We start from the raw sequence: 19,748 nt of genomic DNA on the forward strand, positions 1-19,748 counted from the left end.
ACATGGGATAAAAAGTACAATATTTTTCTCTGAACTCAAGAGGAGTAGAGGAGTAATGTAGCAAAGAATTATATAAATGTATGTTGTTACTTTCCACCAATGTTCAATAACAGGTTTTTCTCCTCCTTGGTTTGTCATTTGAGTAAGCATAATGCAGGTACTGTAGGATGGAAGATTGTGCTGTTTCCACAGGCTGATAGCATCAGATAAAAGTCTAATGTCACAAGTTACAGCTTAACAGGCCTGTCAATGACATGCTTTATGTGCTTTATGCTAATACCAGTCATAACAGCCACACCATAATCCACTTAAACATTTCACAGCCAAGCACTCCTAAAGGTTGGGAGAAGAGAGAGACTTTTCCTTAGCTCTCAAAATCAACTTTTAACCCTCTGAAATACCCCATGAGTCATGACTGTTTGGTGTTGTTGCTGTCATAGTTTTTTCTCCTGTGGGAATCATCTTGGAGATAGCCTTGAACCTTGTTGTGCATCTCCCAAGCCCAGGTGAGAAATTGCGTCACTGGAAAAGGGGTATATACTGCTGAGCTGACGCCCAACCAAAGGTTATTGTGGGTTATTTCCATGGGTTGGGCTTTAGGACGACCCACGCTGGAGAGACGGTGACGTTTAGCAGAGAGGGAGAAGTAGAGGAAGAGCTCTCACACTGTCCCTATATTAATGTGCCATAAACATCGTCATATGAGTGAATCATGTTGAATCACTCTCACAAAACACTTGTTGTGTTGTCTCATTCAGGGTTATTATAGCTTTGAATTTTTCATTACTGTTTATATTTATTAAGTTTTTCTTTTTTTTAAATTTCAGTTGAGTTTTTGTTAGTTTAACAAGTAATTAAGTAGTTTTAGTTTTATTTTGAAGAATGGACTAGTTTAGTTGAGTTTTTATTTAGTTTTAGTCATAGTTTTATGTTTCCAGCAGGAAAGCCTTTATTTGTAGAAGCTGAAAAGGATGACAGAATGAATGCATGACACTAAATATGATTTACCAAGTCATTATTTATTAAAGGTACCATTATTTTATTTTTTAACCATTAACGATTCTCAACCCACAGCAGAACTCACTATTTATCACCTGGAGCTAAATCAAAAGCAAAACTTGAAATGGTCTGCGACAAAGTATCAGTTCTCATTGAATTGGTTATTTGTTTGGTCTGTGAAATATCAGTAATTAATGTCAAAAAACACATCACAATGGGAGATACATCTAGTGGAAAGGACTTGGCAGAAATATAAGAAATATAACATTCATGAGTGTGTTTTCATTGGTGTATAATAACTCAAAACTAAGAATTGTTGTGTTTTTGTTAGTTTAGAATGAATGGGTCTGTTTGAGAAAGCCTGGCATGTTGCACGTTGCCATGTTTCTACCACAACGGACAAACCAAACACTGTCTCTAGAGAGGGCCTTTTGTGTGTTTCATGGCCACCATTTCTTTTCCTATTCATTTGATTGTAGTCGCTGCTACAAATCCCACACACTGGTCCTTTAACTTTTAATAATAATGTGTGTCAAATGATTTTAAAAAAATAAATCCTTGTAACCCCATTAAATGACTCCAAACTTGTGATTATGTCATAAATCATTATTGGACAGGTACACACCTCAAACTCAGATAAAGGTCAACACAGACATACTTGTTCCTCCTTCAGCAGATAAATGTGAAAACAGCCTTCAACTGTCAAAGTCTGCACAATAACAGTCAAATGTCCAATTGAAGAAGCAAGACCAAAAGTGATTTTTTTTTGAGTGGAGTTGGACTTTGAATTAGATCCTTATTGATCGGATTGATTTTCATTTCAGGAACAGTGATTAAATAAACTTACTGTCCATTAAGAATGTACTGCAAAAAGTAAAGTATTTCACCTCACCTAATATCAGGTAGCAAGGCTGCACATATTTTGTTTTGGACGTAATAATCTTTCTGTCAGTTACCATAATTTTCAACATCAAGAGAAAAACCAATTTCCGCCAATAATTTAAAAAAGAAGATCCTGTAAGTCAATATAATGAGAAACTTTCTCAAAATGATGATTTAGTATCTCAAAATAATGAGGAAAAAATGAGATACTAATTAGTCATAAGATAAGTCAATACTTTGACTTGATAGTTTCTCATTGTTTCGAGTTTCTAAGGCAATATTTGGAGTTTCTAAGTCATTATTTGGAGGAAGTTCCTCATTATAATGACTTACTTTTTTTCCACCATATTGCCGGAAATGGGCTTCTGTACTATATAAACGATCTTTGTAGCGGAGCTGTAACACCATTGGCCTAAACTAGCGGGGGCGGGGCTTAACCGTCTTCTTCTTGAGCTCATACATGACTTCACGACTAACGTTACACAAGTTGGGGCCGCTTGTTATCGTGTAATTTCCACTCACACACGGCCAGCAGAGATGACGGAAAGTTCAGCGAACAAGCTGCTAAACGGAGAGGCCTGTCACCGCTCCTCGGGTGCTAAAAAATCGAGCAAAAATGGCATCGTGAAGAACCACTGCCTGTTTCAACAGCCACACAAGTACCGACGCCCCCGGGAGAAGGTAAAGGCCCACCCGTCTACTGCTCGACACGGGAGCGCTGTGTCCCGTGTGAAGTACAGCTGAGATCATTTGAATTTCAACAATGTTTATGCTGCTTTGTACTCGTTATCTGCTCATATTGAGGCCATGAATGGCTAGTTGTTTCTGCTCTGAATTAGTTTTATTTATTTGTGACATGACGGCAGCATCACGTCATCTCTCAAGTAAACTGTGTAGCGTTAATGTTATTATATAGCTTTAATTACAGCAGACTATGTTTCTTCCTAATGCCACATCTATAGCTACTTGATAGCTGTTATAGCTTAGTATCCCCTCTCATTTTGTTTTTAAAAAGTACGTGACTATCATTCATTATTTAATGTGTTATTTAAGAGGCAATATTAGCCTGTTTATTAGGAGTTTGTTGAATGAAAGCTGCACTGCAAACTTCTTGTATAGTGATGCATGCCACCTGATCAGGGAGGATTGTAGTGGTGGGTTTTTTGGTAACCTTACACCTTGTTGTCTCTGTGCTCCTGTGTGTGTGAGAGAGACAGTGTGTGTTTGTGTGTGTGTGTGCGTGTGTGTGTGTGTGTGTGTGTGTGTGTGGTAAGTAGACCGGTCTCTGTTTACACTAACACTGGTCTGAAGACGACCAGTACCCTGTTGAGTTATTTACCAGTGAAACTACCAGTCTGTCTCCTGGGAGAAGAGAGAAAAGGAAGAGCGGGCCTGGTTCCACATGACACTGAAAGCGGGAGAGGAATGTCTCCAGGCTGTGAAGGGTGTGGTCCTTCCTAGGGTGGAGTGAAAAGAACAGAAAACACAGAGTTTGTCTGTGTTTTTGTGTGTAGCTGAGGAGGAGGTGGACTTTGATGCTATTGTTTTTGTTTTTTGTTGTTTGGGCTCACACAGAATCACACAGGACAATCTTAAAGTCATGCACTGTATTGTAAACACTTCAAAAGAATCACTTTGGCTTTTCACGTTGAGAACGTTAAATTCCAGACTTGTGACAGCGCTGCTGATTTCGACATATAGCGGTTTTACACAATTACGTCCAGATGTCATAGCTGTCATACCAATTAGATCCTTATGCATATAATTTCCTCATCCTGCCAGATGAAAAGGGGGAGCTACAGATTATATCAATACTTGATAATAGTATACTGATTCTGTGTTGTAGCAGTGAAGTTCCTTAATACTAAAATGAAGCATTCAGAGCACTAATGAATTTAAATGTTTACTTTTTTTACCCTGGATGGTTGATGTATTGTTCAGATGGAGGCAGATTAACTTCACTAGTGTTACTATGTATTTATTAAGACATAAAGGTTAGTCATTCTCTAAAACTGGCATTTTCACTAGAACAAGTGGCATCACATCTGTCACCTTTCCTGCTTCTTGATAAGACAACTTAAAAATATCTGGGCCTCTGTATGCAGGAGAAATCAGAGAGTGGATGAACTCTGTGAACTGTGCCTCCCTGCAGGACAAGAACAGTATTTAAACCATTTTACAGTGAGCTTCAGTCTCAGTCACAGACCAGGGATACATTTCCTCCCTAGATCAGGTCCCCTGGCTGAACAATTGACCTCACTTTATCGAACTAGCCATAATCTCTTATATGGAGGATATAGTAAAAATGGTTAGAAGGAGGATTTTCCAGAGCAGGTGGGAGTAAACGATCTCAATAACAGCCTTCAGGTGGGATCATAGTGTCAATAATGGCTTCAGTAAAGATGAGCTGTGCATGGAATTTGCAATGAGCAGGGAGAGAAGTTACTCTGTTTTCTCTCTTTTTAGGCCCTAAAAAGAGAAAATATACTCCATGTACAAGCTTTTCTCGTTGGTTATACATCGTTACATGATCGTTGTTTGTTCAGCGTCCGAGTAAAGGTGTGAAAGTGCAGGTTTTTCTCCAAATGTGCTGTTCAGATGCTGGCACAGGCCTCCCTCATTTCAGTTGGTGTTTGACTTCCAGGTATAAAAATTAAACAAATGTGACGTCAGCCAAACTGGATTTAGCTGCTGCGGTTGACATCAGTATGCAAAAGTCTCCATTGAGTGGCGGTTGGATGTGAATGTGTTTTTTGTGTGCTCCGTAAGGTTAAAGTCTCCGTTTGGTAAGGTGTGGGCTGCTTGTTGGGCTTTGAATGCATTTTCATGGGACTTTTTTAGAGGGGAAAGACCTGTTTGACTGGTCCTTCACACACACACACACACACACACACACACACACACACACACACACACACACTGCAGTGCTCTCCTGTTCCCTGACTCAGAGGTATTTCTTGGAGAAGCATGACCAGTCACATGAGGTATGGTTGCTAAGCTGCGGGTTAGAGCTTGTAATGAGTGACCACCCTCATTTGTTTAGTGTTGGTTGTGCAGACATCCAGTCTGCAGCCCTGTTTAAAAATGATGCTAGTGGGGTTTTTTTGTTGTTGTTATTTTTGATTGCCTATAAATTATTACCTTAACACTTAAAGAGACCTTGGCGTGCATAGAGTTTTGTGGAGCTCCTCCAGTGTGTGACCGCATTTATATGGTCCCATAATCCTAAATCAATATCGCTCCTCATAAAACTCAGTGATGAAGGTCATTTTACTGCTCACTGGTCTATAGAGGCTCAGGCATCGGTGTGTCCTACGAATAAATGTGCTTATTGTAGCCTTTATTAGGCTTTAACTCACTCTCTTAAAGAGTAAAACCCAAGTTTAACAAATCAGCCCAGCTGTCGTCTAGTGTGTGTGTGTGCCCAGCGTATACTGGATTGGTCTGGTCTGCTTTTTGTTGCAATTTATTGGGCCTCCTGGGGTGGCAGATTTAATGAGTAAACAGACCTAAAGCGTAGATAACCATTAACTTTAGTTTTTAGAGGAGAAATGCTCCGCTCTAGGAATGATTTTTTTTTTTTTTTTTACATAAATATGTGCCTTTGGGCTTAGCCGTGCTTGTAAAACTTGGTCTTTGGTTATACTTTGATGAAGGCTTTTAAAATGCAGTGCAGTCTCTGTCTATGCCACAATAACGGCATGATATAAAAATATCGGATGAACCTTGCCTGTTAATTTTAAAGAGAAAATTTTAAATTCAAGCACCTTTTCCCCTTCTTCTTCTTCTCCTTTTTATTTGTCCCATAGAAGCGAAATGTCCCACACAACGCCAGCCTGTACAAGAAGCCTTATGTGGAGTCGTTCGAGGAGACGCCTCTCATGGTGGCCGTGCTCACCTACATGGGCTACGGGATTCTCACCATCTTCGGCTACCTGCGGGACTTCCTTCGCCAATGGAACATCGAGAAGTGCCACGTGGCCCGGGAGAGGGAGGAGCAGAAGGTAAAGCTGGTGAAAAGCACACTGAGTCAATGTATACCCTTTGCGGTCCCTTTTTTCAAGATGGGGTTTTACTTAAATTTGGGGTATCTAATCCTCCAATTTCAGTCCTAAAACACTAGCTTTTACTTGATTGGGAGTCGGGGGAGTTGGGACACACTCTGTGTAAAAGACAGTTGTTTTACTCTATTCTGGTATCTGGTGTTTCTAATGATCACCTGGTTCAGTGTTGTATACCTATGCAACAACCTTAACATGACCTCACTAGCATCATCATCTCTGTTTTTTTTCCCCTCTGCAGGATTTTGTCCCCCTCTATCAGGACTTTGAGAACTTTTACACCAGGAACTTGTACATGAGGATCCGAGACAACTGGAACCGGCCCATCTGCAGCGTCCCCGGTGCCAAGATGGACCTGGTGGAGAGAGTTTCCCACGACTACAACTGGACCTTCGAGTAAGTCGCTGCCTTGTGGTTGTTGTTCGGGTTAAATCAGAACCAAGGTGTTGTCAGTGAATGCTGATTGGCCCCTCAGAGGTGTGTGTGTGTGTGTGTGTGTGTGTGTGTGTGTGTGTGTTTCTGTGCCTTTGATCCTTAGTTCAATAGGAAGTTCATTGATCTGCACTGACAGTCATTGACCTTGTATTTCTTTTTTTTTATACAACAGAAGACAGGAAAAACTAAACAAACAAACAAACATTGTATTTCTGATAGGGAGAGTTACTAATACATGATTGAGGTGGTTATGTTGATAGCACTATTATCTGTCACATGGTACCGAACAGCACTCAAGCAAAGTATTGAAAAAACAGAAGAGCAGTCCTCTATAAATGATAAATCTAGCATGAATACGACTCACACAGAGCTAAATTGAAATAAATGACATATAATTTACTGTCACATATTTTTTCTGTCATTTTATTTTTTATTTTTGTCCAAAGGTAACTGACTGATCCACCAGTAATATTATTATTATTATTATTATTATTATTATTATTATTATTATTATTATTACAACGCACTATGATTAAAAAGTGCAAGCTTGTTCTTCTGAGTCATGCCTGTGTAGTATGTAGTACTAGATGCTTGTGTAAAAAAGACTAGTAAAAGCAGACGTACTGATTTAACTCTTTACTCCAGTAAAAGTAAGACTTAGTTTAACTGAATGACTTAGAAGTCGACAAATGACTCACTTAACACATTTCGTTAGCATTTCATAATTGTGGTAGCAGCCGTGCAGCAGATGTAATGAAGTCAACGCAGCACGCTGGATGCAAACTAATATTAAGCCTATAGCCTATTCATTATAATGTCCATGGACATAAATTGAGTTGTTTTGCCTTAATAATGAACCCATATATGCATAATGTCTCGGCATTGCATTTAGTGTTGCTTGAAATGACCAGAGCTCAGCTAGTGTTGCCTTTTTAAAAATCGTCGATTTCCCGGGATTCCCTGGAAAATTGGCTTCTTTTCCCGGGATTTAAAAAAATAAAATAGTGTACCATGCTTAAGCACACCTCTTCCAACCATACTGGGCCAGGGCAGTGTACCGTACTCAAGCATGGTACACTTGCACTCACACTAGTCAAATAATCTGGATTTTAGGGGGCAAACGTGCTTGGGCACGGTACGATTGCCTAGTGTGAGTGCACACTTAGTTGATTTTATGCTCTATGCTGACATTTACCTGCTGAATTCCCTTGGGACAATAAACTGCTGCATATTATCGCAGTGCCTGATAACTGCAGCAGTTGAAGGACAACATTGAGCAGGAAATGGTTGCTAAGTAACCAGGACAGAAAGGCACGCATGTTGAAGGCAATTATTTCTATTTACCTAGAACAAGGGTATCAATTCTCTCTTTCGCTCTCTCACAGGCACACAGGCAAAGTAGTGCGGGACGTCATCAATATGGGCTCATACAACTACCTCGGCTTTGCAGAGAACACAGGAGCCTGTGCTGATGCTGCTCTTGAGGCCACACAAAAGTATGGAGTTGGAGTGGGCAGCACTCGCTGTGAGATGGGTAAGGTGTAAAAAGAAGAAAAAGATTTTTGAGAAGCTGATTCATCTCCTGAGAGAGTGCTCGTTAGAAAAAAATGAGCTCTCGATCCATGAATCAAATAGACTTCCTGAAAACCTCAGAGGGCACTTTAACAGCTGCTCCCTCTTTTGTTTGGTGCTCTTTCAGGATACAACAGAAGCCATGGGCTTAAGTGGATTTGAAGTACTGAAAGAGTATGAAATATAGTGACGTATTGTGAAAGCTTTGAAGTTCAAGTCCTTTTCAGTTCAGTGCCTAGTTTGATGCATTCTTCTTTGGGCCTGGGCAGCTACTGTTTAGTGTGTCACATTTACTCTTTTTTATCTTTTATGAGAGAGGAAAACAAACCTGAAATAACTTCATAGCTGAGGTTTGTGTGGTTAGCTCTGTGATAGTGGATTGACCTCACTGTTATCACTTATTATAAAGCAGCTATAGCAAAACCAGCGTTGGACTGAAATAGGGTGGCAGCTAAGAGTTATTTTCATCATTAATTTAATTGTTTATGTTGTCAAAAAAAGTTCAAAATGAAATGGAAAAAATCCCATCACAACTTCACAAAGCCTAAAGTGATTAATTAGTTGTTTTTTTCTGTTCAACAGTACAAAACCAAAAAGATATATATTTAATTTGCTAACATACATGATAAAAACAAGTTTACTCTCAGTTGATTTATGGCCAGCTGTTGACTGAAGCAGTCTGCACATGTGTACGCCACACTGATGTAAAGTCGTATATTGTTGTCACTTCCAGGCAACCTGGACATCCACGAGGAGCTGGAGCAGTTAGTTGCCAGGTTCCTGGGTGTTGAGTCATCGATGGCTTTCGGCATGGGCTTCGCAACAAATTCCATGAACATTCCTGCTCTCACCGGGAAGGTATGGAATTTCATTCACTTCCTTTGTTTGTTTGTTATTTTTGTTCTCCTGTGAACATTATATTCCTTCCTTTATTTGATGACGTAAAAAAAAATGCAGTGTTTATGTGGCTACATTACTCATACTGTACTGTTAAGTGCCATTAACAATTGAACTGTAAAAGGGGGGAAAAAGGTTTCCTGTGTAGAGTAAAAACAAGCCACATGTTCAGATTTACAGCCAAGGCTTGAAGAGTTCAGACTGTTCCACAACACACTACTTTCCGGCTGAATCTTTCAATGCAGCAGTTGGTGCTTGATATTTGATCAAAATCCCTGCCACTGTTGTTCTAACCCCAAGTCACTCATACCGGTCTTTACTTGTGTCCTTACTTGCTCTTTTCTTCTATAGCCAAAGTCTCTACAGTAGTGCTTGAACAGGAAGTAGAAACCGGAGTTGACGGAGGCGTGCCCTATTTTTGAGTTTAGATACACTTTTACCGAAAACCACATGTGTGGAAAAACAAAAAAAGCAGATGGACAGAAAGAGAGAAAGAGAGAGTGAAACTTACTGAGAGAAATACAAAGATTTAAGTCACAAGGGCTCGTCATTTCTCAACTCAATCTGTTAGTTCCCATCCTTATGTGACGACATAACTGTGTGTTGTGTAATGAACTCATCTATTCATTGACCAGAAGCTATGGTGTGATCTATGACCGTGTTTGGGTGTGCTCACTTTTGAAAAATAGATCACATGAGCAGTATTTATGATCTGATAAAAACAAACTTTATCTCAGATCATTTCCTCAGCCAGAGCCAAAAGAGGTGTGATTACCAGACAATAATATAATAACAGTAGTTGTATGAGTTCTGTGATTTGTCAGTGGTTCACATGCACATGGTTATCATAAAACACAGGCAAGATTATACTTGGATTGAGAGAATCTTGGTTAAGAATCAGTGTTATTAATATGTTTTATTTACTGTTCTCAGAGCCTGTAGAAATATCACACAAGATTACAGGTTGATCATCACAGAAAACAAAATACTATATATATTGTCATGGTTACTGTATGATGTAATATGTTCACACTTAGTCACAGCATCTTAATCCTGAACAAGCCAGGTCATTTTCAGACACTCCAGTCTTTCTAATTGTTATTTCTCGAAGACGTCTTACAAAGTCATTGCTCAACACTAAAAAAAAAAAAAAAAAAAAAAGCCAGCATGTGAAATCCTGGTGTGTTTATAGTTTTGCAAGCACCGCTCCAAAAGAGGGTTGTTTACTTGAATCTTCACGCAGTAGTGTTTGTCTCATTAGGGAATACTTTTCTCCTGATGTAAAACAATAAGAAATAAACTCTGTCACGTTAGCTTCAAAAGAACATCTGTTTTTATTTGTTACTTGTTTTTTTTTTAGGGTTGTCTTATCCTGAGCGACGAGCTGAATCACGCATCACTCGTGCTGGGTGCCCGCCTGTCCGGCTCGACGATTCGGGTCTTCAAACACAACAGTGAGTGACCTCTAATAACTACCACTTTTTTTAATTTAAGAACAATCAGAGAGAGAAATGGGACTGAAGGTCGACCACCCAAAACATGCAATGACGGAGAACACAGAGGATTAGAGTGTCTAAATTGGATCTTTCAACACTGTCAGACACGAGAGAGCTTTAATCTGCCTAACCCAACATGAAAGTAAATACATCTAATGGGTGTGTGTTGTACACGTGTTGCGCCCACGTTCACTTAATGCTTATTGTCTATGATACTTGTTTACTCTTACAGTACTACATTTGCTTCACTACTACTACTTTTTGTGTTTACGATATTGAGTCATGCAAGAACGTAATAAGGGCAGACACTCCTAATCACAAAAAAATGATCACAATAATCCAAGTACAAGCAGGAGTCAGGCAGGTTGATTGATAAGGAAAAGCTCTCAATGCTTCAAATGGTAGTGATCAGAAACTATTGACAAGAATCAAATAATTAAAGGATGCTCACATATTGCTTAAGTTGAATACAGTCTTAGAATACAACTTGTTTTACCTACAACCCCTCCCTTTTTTGTAGACATGCAAAGCCTGGAGAAGCTGCTGAGAGACGCTATCGTACACGGACAGCCGAGAACCCATCGACCCTGGAAAAAAATCCTCATCGTGGTGGAGGGCATTTACAGGTATACACCATAATCATTCTCTCACACATGTCCGGCACACTCACACAAACCATACAAGCTTGAAAATGGACTGCGTTGGACAATCCACTCTGTAAAAATGAGGCTAAATGGGTTTTATTTGTTATATTGTTATTTCACTGTGAGTATTTTCACACCACTTCTCTGTCACATTATGCTGTGTTTACTGCCAATTACTTGACCTATTTCCTGCGTTCATCTTAATTTAGCTTGACTGGCAATAATTGTATTTGTACATTTGCAAAAGGGCAAGATAACACTTTTCAAACAGATAGTGTGTAGGATGTTTCTGATTCCTCCTTTGTCTTTCATACCAGTAAAACTGTTACTGGTTTAAGATCTTAAGGTATCTCAATGCAAAGGTATTGATTTACTAAGGCTGCCGTAGGTCCTAAAGTCTGTTTTTACGATATGAACACGGTCCCATCTTTACTGTAGCAGCAATCCCATTTGCAGTAAAACAATGAAGCAGTTTTACAAGATAACTTAAACCATATTTCAGCAGATTTCGAGCACCGTGTAAGAACATTTCTCTATATCAATTTGACTCAATGATACACTCACCTGCTGAGTTTGCATTAAAAAAACTCTTCAAAGGAATTTCCTCTTGGGACAAAATGTGAAAACCAATTTCACAATTCCCAGTTCAGTTTCACACCCACAGTCCTTCTCTGATGGCCACACTTCCTGATTTTACGGTGTCTAAAAATAAAAAATAATGGCTGTTCAGAAGTGTGACTGCTCTCCCTTAAGCATAATGTATTCCTTGTTCTTTGGAGTGTACTTAGTGTATAGGCAATCAATCCTGTTGATCAATATAGTTCTCAGAAGCTGCCCGACTTAATCAATGTCCTTTACTAATGCAACGTTAATGGAGTCTTATTTCCACCGGGATTTCCAAAGCAAATGCTTCAGCTGCTGAAATAGACAGCACACAGATGCACACCTAAGCAAAGATTAGGCAATTGTCTGAAGGGTCAACTGCTTACACGCTCCCTTAGATTACCATAGTTTACTAATGTTAGATTTGGACTGTGGATATCAGGTAGTCTAAAAGTAGTGTATTCTCCAAAGAGGGAGCCAGACAGCTAATTTCACAGAAGAGATAAACTCCTTATTTAAGTCTACGATGTCTGTGAGGCGATTGAGTCTACCTGAATTTGCTGATTTTTACGTCATTTTCTTATCCTGCAGTATGGAGGGTTCCATTGTGCGTCTCCCAGAGGTTATTGCTCTGAAGAAGCGCTACAAGGCCTACCTGTACTTGGATGAAGCTCACAGTATCGGGGCCTTGGGGCCTAACGGTAAAGGAGTGGTCGATTACTTTGGCCTGGATCCAAAAGATATAGACATCATGATGGGAACGTTTACCAAGAGCTTTGGTGCGGCCGGGGGATACATTGGAGGCAAAAAGGTTAGTGAACACAAAGGTAGAAACTAAAGCTGTGAACTGAGAAAGAGGAAATAAAACCTTCTCCAGAGGAAGGGAAGTAATGACGCCTACTGTTAACAATAACTGGAATACTTAGTCATCCTCTTAACGGCCCTAAGCTAATTCGTTATTGCTAAACCTAACCCACCCGTCACATGTATGTCATTCTATTATGATATGGGTCAACACCATTTATTTGTAATAGGAATTTTAACTTTCTGTTTTCCCTGAAAGGAAGAAACGGTTGCTCATAGTTACAGTTAAATGTTCACGTGAACATCTGCTAAGCTCTGAACAAGCCATGTAAGTTCCAGACATGTTGGTCCTTGCAAAAAGTATTGCTCAATACTAAGAAGCCATAATGTGAAATCCTGGGGTACTAGTTTTGCAAGGAAGTAACACCTTCAAATTTCCGTTCAATATTTTACCTGTTTATCTTGTTACAATTCCTCCTGTGTAACGAACTATGGAGATTATATATGTTCTCTAGTTTAGTTCCCAGTTTGCACAGTAGGTGGTGTGTGGAGTATGTAGTATAAGGTTTAAATAGGTAATGCAGTAATCACAGCCAGGTGTGTGTTACCGGCGTGAAGTGTAACTGCTGATGGACATGATGTTGTAAGAAAACACCACATTGAAACATGGCTACGGATGTTAGGACTGAATCATTCATGCTGCACACATGATACACGTCAATTAGGCAAGTAACGGGTGAAACGGCCCTTAATGGCTTTTAATTTTTTGTTTAGTCAAAGTCAAATCATTACAAAAAGTATTTTTAAATGCTGCAACATCAGCTACCCCGTAACCTTACTAACACACTTCTACAGTTTGGATACAGTTATTCATCCATTACAGAAACAATGTGTAATATTCAGAATAATCTTGTATTAAGTATGTTTAGGCATACAAGGACATAAAATCACAACAGTCTTCAGAACAAAGAATTATTTTTTTTTCAATCATGTTTGGCAAATAAAAATTAATTTTGATGTTATTTCTCTCTCAGGAGTTGATCGACTACCTGCGGCGCCACTCTCACAGCGCCCTGTACGCCACTTCCATGTCTTCACCTGTGGTCCAGCAAATAATCACCTCTATGAAGATTATCATGGGAGAGGATGGGACCACACTGGGTAGGTGCCAGAAAATGACACCAATCAGTTAAAGTGTACCTTTGCATTGGCAGCGAGGGTTGTGTAAAAGCAGCTTTCATTAAATTTAGTTGTTGCTCTCCATGATAAGTGGTTGTTGGAGATTATCTTTAGGTTAAGACCTTTTTGGGTGGGCAAGAGCAAGTGGAATTAGAACAACATGCCAAATCAAAGCCAGTACTTGATGTTTCCAATTTCCAATGTTTCTTACCTAAATTTTGTGAGTCTGACTTGAGAGATTTATTGTGCCTCAGTGTTTTTGACGTTACCTTCCATCAGTGACCACCAGGTGGCAGTATGAAACCACGGCTGAGATTCGAATAATTCCTGCAAACCTGATATCTGCAGCCAAAGACCAGAGAACTTTTTATTGCACTTAGGTTCAACTCATGTCCGTTCTGCCACCTTTTGTACTTTGACTCTTTCAAACTGAGCATTCTTGTTTACCATGTAAATGTTTCTATCCCGGCCAAGTGCTGATATCATAACCAACTGGCAATTATTTACTTGTAAATAAAGGTGTGTTGGACTATCTGACATGTGGAAACCTATTGTAGATATGATGTAAATGCAACATTGGACCCATGCCCTTCATTCATCTACATTTACATTTAAGAAATATCACGTTTCTTTTGTTTTTATCTTTTCTTTTATCCAAATGCCTTCAGTGACTGTGCACTTTTTCTCTGTCCCTACCTATATTATTTTGGGCAAATGTTGTTCACTTCCTAATATTTTTCTCTTATCCTGGATAGTTGCGTAAAGATTGCAAGTGTGTTTTTTTTTTTAATTGCCAGTACAGAATCTGATTACACAAGATTACACCAACAGAGTATTTGAGTCTTCTCAGTCGTTATGTTTCCGTATGTGTATTTTTAAGAACTTGATGGGTGGTGAGTTCCCTGCCTCTCTCTTTTGATTCAGCCCAGTCTGATGGATGGTCTTGAAGTGGCGGTATGCTGAGTCCGCTACACTCTCCTTTATGGCTTTCAGATGTATGTTTCTTCTTGAATGTGTGTGCTTCTTTGCCTTCACGCTGGGTACAAAGCCAGTGTGGTGCTGAGGGCCAGAGATCAGCGCAGATCAAACTCTGCTGGACTCATCTCCTACACACACAAACAGGTCACTGAGTCTTGTTTTTCTTGCAGGGCGGCGTCTCTTCAACTCTTTATGGGGCTTGATTGATGCAGTCTCCCTTAAAATGCTGATAGATCGGATTTCCTTAACCCCCCCCCCCCCCTTCTCTCTTCAAGTCATTTAAACGCTAGGTACAGGAATAAACACCTGAACCTGGTTCTAGTGGTTCAGCCTTTTATAGTTTGGCCTTTCCACAATGTCATCAACTCTTGTCTCTAAATCATCAGTGTGAGAGGAGAGGTTCAGACTGGCTGACCTTGCAGCATATCCTAGCCTGACAAGTTTTCTTTGTAGAAGAGTAACAATGGCAGTCTGATTGGTTGCAGTCCCGTCACTGTTTGAAATCCAAGCCTTTGAAGTTTCAGACACTGACATGAAGTCGAAGTGACAGTTGAGCTGCCTGCTAACAGTTTGTTGCTGCACTCAAGTTGCTAAGGATGGCTGTTCATGGTTCCCAGCACAGGCCTGCATCAAAATTGACTTTTCTTCAATATGAAAAGAATGCTAAAGCGTTTGAAAAGCAAACTGTCTGAATATATGATGCTACAGGGTTTTTTTTTTCCTTCCCTAGTTCATCACTCAGTACTAAGAATAACTTTGGATTCTTTGGCTGTGAAAAAAAAAAGTCTGGATGAATATAATGTAGGAGTTTGTTGTGTCTCAGGGTGCTTTTGAAGCTATGGTGTTTCTGCGCTGTTCTTCAGCACAGACAGGCAGATGTGCGTTGCTATCGGCGCATCGTACCATATGGTTATTTGTGTGGTTAAGATGTTATCTCCGGAGGCTCGGCCTGAGGCTTCAGCAAGTGAATCCACGGTGTGTATCAGACTGACACGTGAGGATTGATGCCTGTTTAGTTTAACCCCCCACCCCCCACCAACCTCAAACCTAGACTCCTGTTTGTGTTCCAAGACAAGTGCTATAGACCAGACTCTACTATCTCTGGCTTGAGCTGTCAGTCGATTTAAAGGCAGGCTAAATAGAAGAATACACAAGTCATCAATAGAGGAAAAACTCTGCACTCTGCATGCTGTTTCCTTCACTTGGACTGTGGTCAAGAGCTGATGTTTCAGTTTTATGAGGCTTGCAAGCATAAATAATCACTAAAAATAGTGTCAGACGTCCATACCCCACTTCAAAGGTTTTTTTCCTTTTTATTCTGACAGATTAGACCCCTGCACAGGCTGGTATTTCATGAGGTCACTTAACTTAATGCACTAATAAGAATGATGAACTAACAGGAGAGCGAGGAAGATGTCAGTCAAGCACAGTATGTAAATGCACAATCCTGTGGTCTAATCAGGCAATATAATTGAAAACACCTGTGTGGGTGCACCATGGATGTGTTTTTAGGGCTGCACACTACAATTATCGTCAATTAAACTGTCAATTATTTCCTCGATTAACTGATGAATTGTTGTTGTCTATAAAATGTCAGAAAATTGTGACAAATGTCTGATATATTCATAATATATACTGTATGTCTACAAGTCACCAATGCTAATGGGTTAGAAGTGGGTTAATCAGCAAGCTTATGCCCTCCTTTTCTATTTCCAGGTGCGGATCGCCTCCAACAGCTGTCAGAGAACACCACCTACTTCCGCAGGAAACTCCGGGACATGGGCTTCATCATCTACGGCAACGATGACTCACCAGTCGTACCCATGATGCTCTACATGCCTGCCAAAATTGGGTATGGGATTCTTCTCCATTTCACATTGTGTCTTTTTTTTTTTTTTTTTTTTTTAGTTGTAAAAGTTGTATTGCTTTTAGCATCACGGTTAAAGTTGCAACACACTACAATCAACCACTAGATGTCACACTAGAGCACCAGCATCTCAGACCAAAACAAATGTGTGCATTGCTTACTCAATAAAGTTCGGAGAAAAAAAGAAAGCAGTCCCTGAACAGGGTCAAACTCAGATCAAACCAGGCAGTGGTGATCAAATAGAGATTGTGTTACTAAATCTTTCTAACCTCCAACTGTTTTCAGAAACATATTTTAGTCTGTTTAGCTGTAATTTGAGAGTTTGTCATGCAGCCTCCATATTGGAAATGGATGCAGAGGACATGGAGGGACTCACAGCCACACACAGCAAACAAAGAATAGAGAAGCTCGGATAACAATACACACACACACACACACACACACACACACACAGAGAGTGTGACTTAATCCTCACTCCGGTTGCCATTACTCCTCATTATATCTTTACATAGCAAAGAGTTGTTTGCTGACATCAAGTAAGGCTGAAATATCATTTATTGCAACATTAACATCACAATTAAGATAGCTAATTGGAAGAATCTCTCAAATGATTTCAGAAAGACAAAGGCTCACGTTCTGGTTAAAGGACTTTTCTCACTGTGTGGTCTTCTCCAAATAGAATCTGACTTAATGTGTGAATGATTTCAGTTTCACACATTAAACGCCGGCTAAGATGTGGTAATGGCGGAGAGGTGGCACCATCTTCAAAGCGTTGCAGCATGAGTAATCTTACCATTTCATTTCAGGGCGTTTGGTCGGGAAATGTTGAAGAGAAACATCGGCACGGTGGTCGTCGGCTTCCCGGCGACACCTATCATCGAGTCAAGAGCGCGTTTCTGCGTTTCGGCTGCCCATACCAGAGAGATGCTCGACACAGTAAGTCATCTAACAAGCCCAACCGCTGTCAGCTCTGATCAATACTGAGTTTTTATATCAATAATACTTAAATCCATGCGACAATCATAAAAATGCCATTTGCACCACAGTTGCAAATATTCACATATTTGCCACACTACGTCTTTCGGGTTTTCGGCGAAATGGACAAAAATATTGAATATCTGAGCTTGATGCTTTTATTGAACTTCCAATCTACTTATCATCCAAGATGTAAAGACAGAGACAATCTGCTCAAAATCTGTCTTCTTCACCACTGGATCCAATTTAAGAGGATGTTGTTACAGAACAGTCTGTTATTGTTGAAGTCTCTAATTTTATACTCAACATGATATACAACTTTGCTTAGATCCATGGTTGATCATGGAGTCATGCTCTCAGTAGGCTTTTCCCAGCAGCTGATCGACCATATCTGCCTGCCTCACTGCTGGCTGTGTGTGTGTGTGTGTGTTTGTCTGTCCATGTATCTGTGTGTGTGTGTGTGTGTGTGTGTGTGTGTGTGTGTGTGTGTAAGCCTGTTGAATAATAAGGGCTCTCAATATTTCCTTTATTATAAAAGAACTTGGAAGGCCAAGCTGTCTCTAAGTATTACAGTGTGGCTCAGACAGAGACTTTTATTTGAGCTTCTCTGTCTCTCCAAAGACACTTCATTCATCTTGCTGAGGAGCACGTCAACACCGTTTGTAATAGTCCATTTAAAGGGCATCAGCCTGCTTTTTGTAGAGCACTTCGGGGAGCCGCTTTTTCCGTCTTTGGAAAACCCAGCCCTCGCTATTTCTCAAAGCATGGAATCAGAAAAAAGGTCAGGAGGGAAGGTAAATTGTTTCCAGGTGCCCTGCAGTGTTGCAATGCTGATACAGTCTACTGTAGAAAGAAGTGGAGGAGTTTCTGTTCAGTTGTGGTTTACGCAGCGAGCCTTCTGTTCACCTTTTGCTTTACAGCCTGCTCTCCTTCACCACGCTGACATGTTCAGTACGTAAAAAAAATCCAAGTGTGATTAAGGCTTATCACTTCATTTATAACCTACAATCCCAATCCTCTTAAATGTTATCACTTGTGTATTCTACAGGGTTAGTTGTTTTTTTGTTTTTTTTTAAATTGTCTGGCTATCTTAATTGAGTTTGACGTGAATAATGTCTTATTGGATTCAGATTGATGGTGTTCTTCCTGTTGTTTTGCCAGGCATTGGCGGCTATCAGTGAAGTGGGCGACCTGCTGCAGCTGAAGTACTCCAGACGTGAACTGCCTCTTCCCTCGCTGGGGTGGATGTCTGAAGAGAGCCTGCTTCAGGACTGAGCCACATCATCCCCTTCCTGTCATATCTAGTCCTCTCCCCCCCAAACTCACTGTCCCTCCTCCCAGTTCCATCCACATTCTTTTTTTTTTTTTCTTCCTTTTTTTCCTGGTAACCCTCTCATTTCTTTCATTTTTCCTTTTTGAGCCAGACCCCTCCGCCCCACCTCCCCACCTCCCCCATAGCTCAACTCATATCAAACCCCAGCGGACTCAACAGAACCAAAGTCTTAGGAGGTCTGACCCATTTTGAGAACTTTCCAGCTGATTCACCCATAGCAGGGGAGGACCAAAATCACCCTCATCTGTGTCTGTTGTTACAAAAAAAGTGTGTTCAGAGAATTTCAGGTCTTAACTTATTTTGACTGCATCGGTCTAACGTCAAGTCTTATTCCTGTGTGCACATTGAATGTGTATCTTATTTGTGCAATAATAACAACAATATGGAGTTTCTCTGTAATTCAAACAACCTAGAGCAAAGTGGACTGATTTTTTTTTTCCATGAGTTATTACTCGTGCACTTGAGGTGGGAGGGGGGGGGGGGGCGTAAACTATTTTAAAAATCTGATCAAAGCGGTTACTACGATGTACTCAAAAAAAGGAAAAAATTATATATGTAAATATTATTTATCACAAAGTCAGTAATACTGCCTTAGGGTAGCATCCCAAACCTCAAAGAAAGATACAATATTTCACAGGAGTAACATAAGCATGTGTTGTCCATATGTATTTATCTGACGGCTTTTTTCCTAATCACTTTTACTTGAATAGAGCGTATTGAATATTGGGTTCTTTCCCTAACCAAAGGATATACTGTATATGTATAGATATATTTTCTACCTTTCTCTTAAAATGCAAAGCAGATGTTCCAAAAGAAAACGTTTAACAGGGAAAGAATCCCAGGGAGCAAGACTAAGGAATATTTTTTACAACTTATTTTCTATAAATATTTTTCAGCCTTATTTACTGTTTACACCTGCACTCAAAAACTTGAGCCCAATGTCTTTAACATTTCTATAAGCTAATGAGCTACATGTGTGATTTTTTTTTTTTTTTTTTTTTCATTCTCACTCAAGTGCTTTCT

The 19,748-nt window shown here is 39.9% G+C and overlaps 1 protein-coding gene across 1 annotated transcript; it reads left to right on the forward strand.

The window, feature by feature from the left end:
* The first annotated feature begins 2,363 nt into the window (after window positions 1-2,363).
* Window positions 2,364-19,194, forward strand: sptlc2b (serine palmitoyltransferase, long chain base subunit 2b). Its single transcript, XM_053337240.1, has 12 exons — window positions 2,364-2,562; window positions 5,691-5,885; window positions 6,184-6,338; window positions 7,763-7,911; window positions 8,683-8,807; window positions 10,207-10,300; window positions 10,863-10,968; window positions 12,181-12,400; window positions 13,428-13,554; window positions 16,267-16,402; window positions 17,224-17,353; window positions 18,554-19,194. The coding sequence occupies exons 1-12, from the start codon at window positions 2,419-2,421 to the stop codon at window positions 18,665-18,667; spliced, it is 1,695 nt and encodes a 564-aa protein (XP_053193215.1). The 5' UTR covers window positions 2,364-2,418; the 3' UTR covers window positions 18,668-19,194.
* Window positions 19,195-19,748: the final 554 nt, after the last annotated feature.

Source organism: Scomber japonicus, chromosome 17 (genome assembly GCF_027409825.1).
Source record: "Scomber japonicus isolate fScoJap1 chromosome 17, fScoJap1.pri, whole genome shotgun sequence".
Classification (NCBI taxonomy): domain Eukaryota; kingdom Metazoa; phylum Chordata; class Actinopteri; order Scombriformes; family Scombridae; genus Scomber; species Scomber japonicus.

What these genes read in the sequence shown, in the direction of transcription:
- sptlc2b (XM_053337240.1), top strand. Translation starts at nt 2,419, where the DNA reads ATGACGGAAAGTTCAGCGAACAAGCTGCTAAACGGAGAGGCCTGTCAC. An exon ending in GACTACAACTGGACCTTCGA is followed by an intron (nt 6,339 to 7,762) that starts GTAAGTCGCTGC and finishes GCTCTCTCACAG; the next exon opens with GCACACAGGCAAAGTAGTGC. An exon ending in CCAGAGAGATGCTCGACACA is followed by an intron (nt 17,354 to 18,553) that starts GTAAGTCATCTA and finishes TTGTTTTGCCAG; the next exon opens with GCATTGGCGGCTATCAGTGA.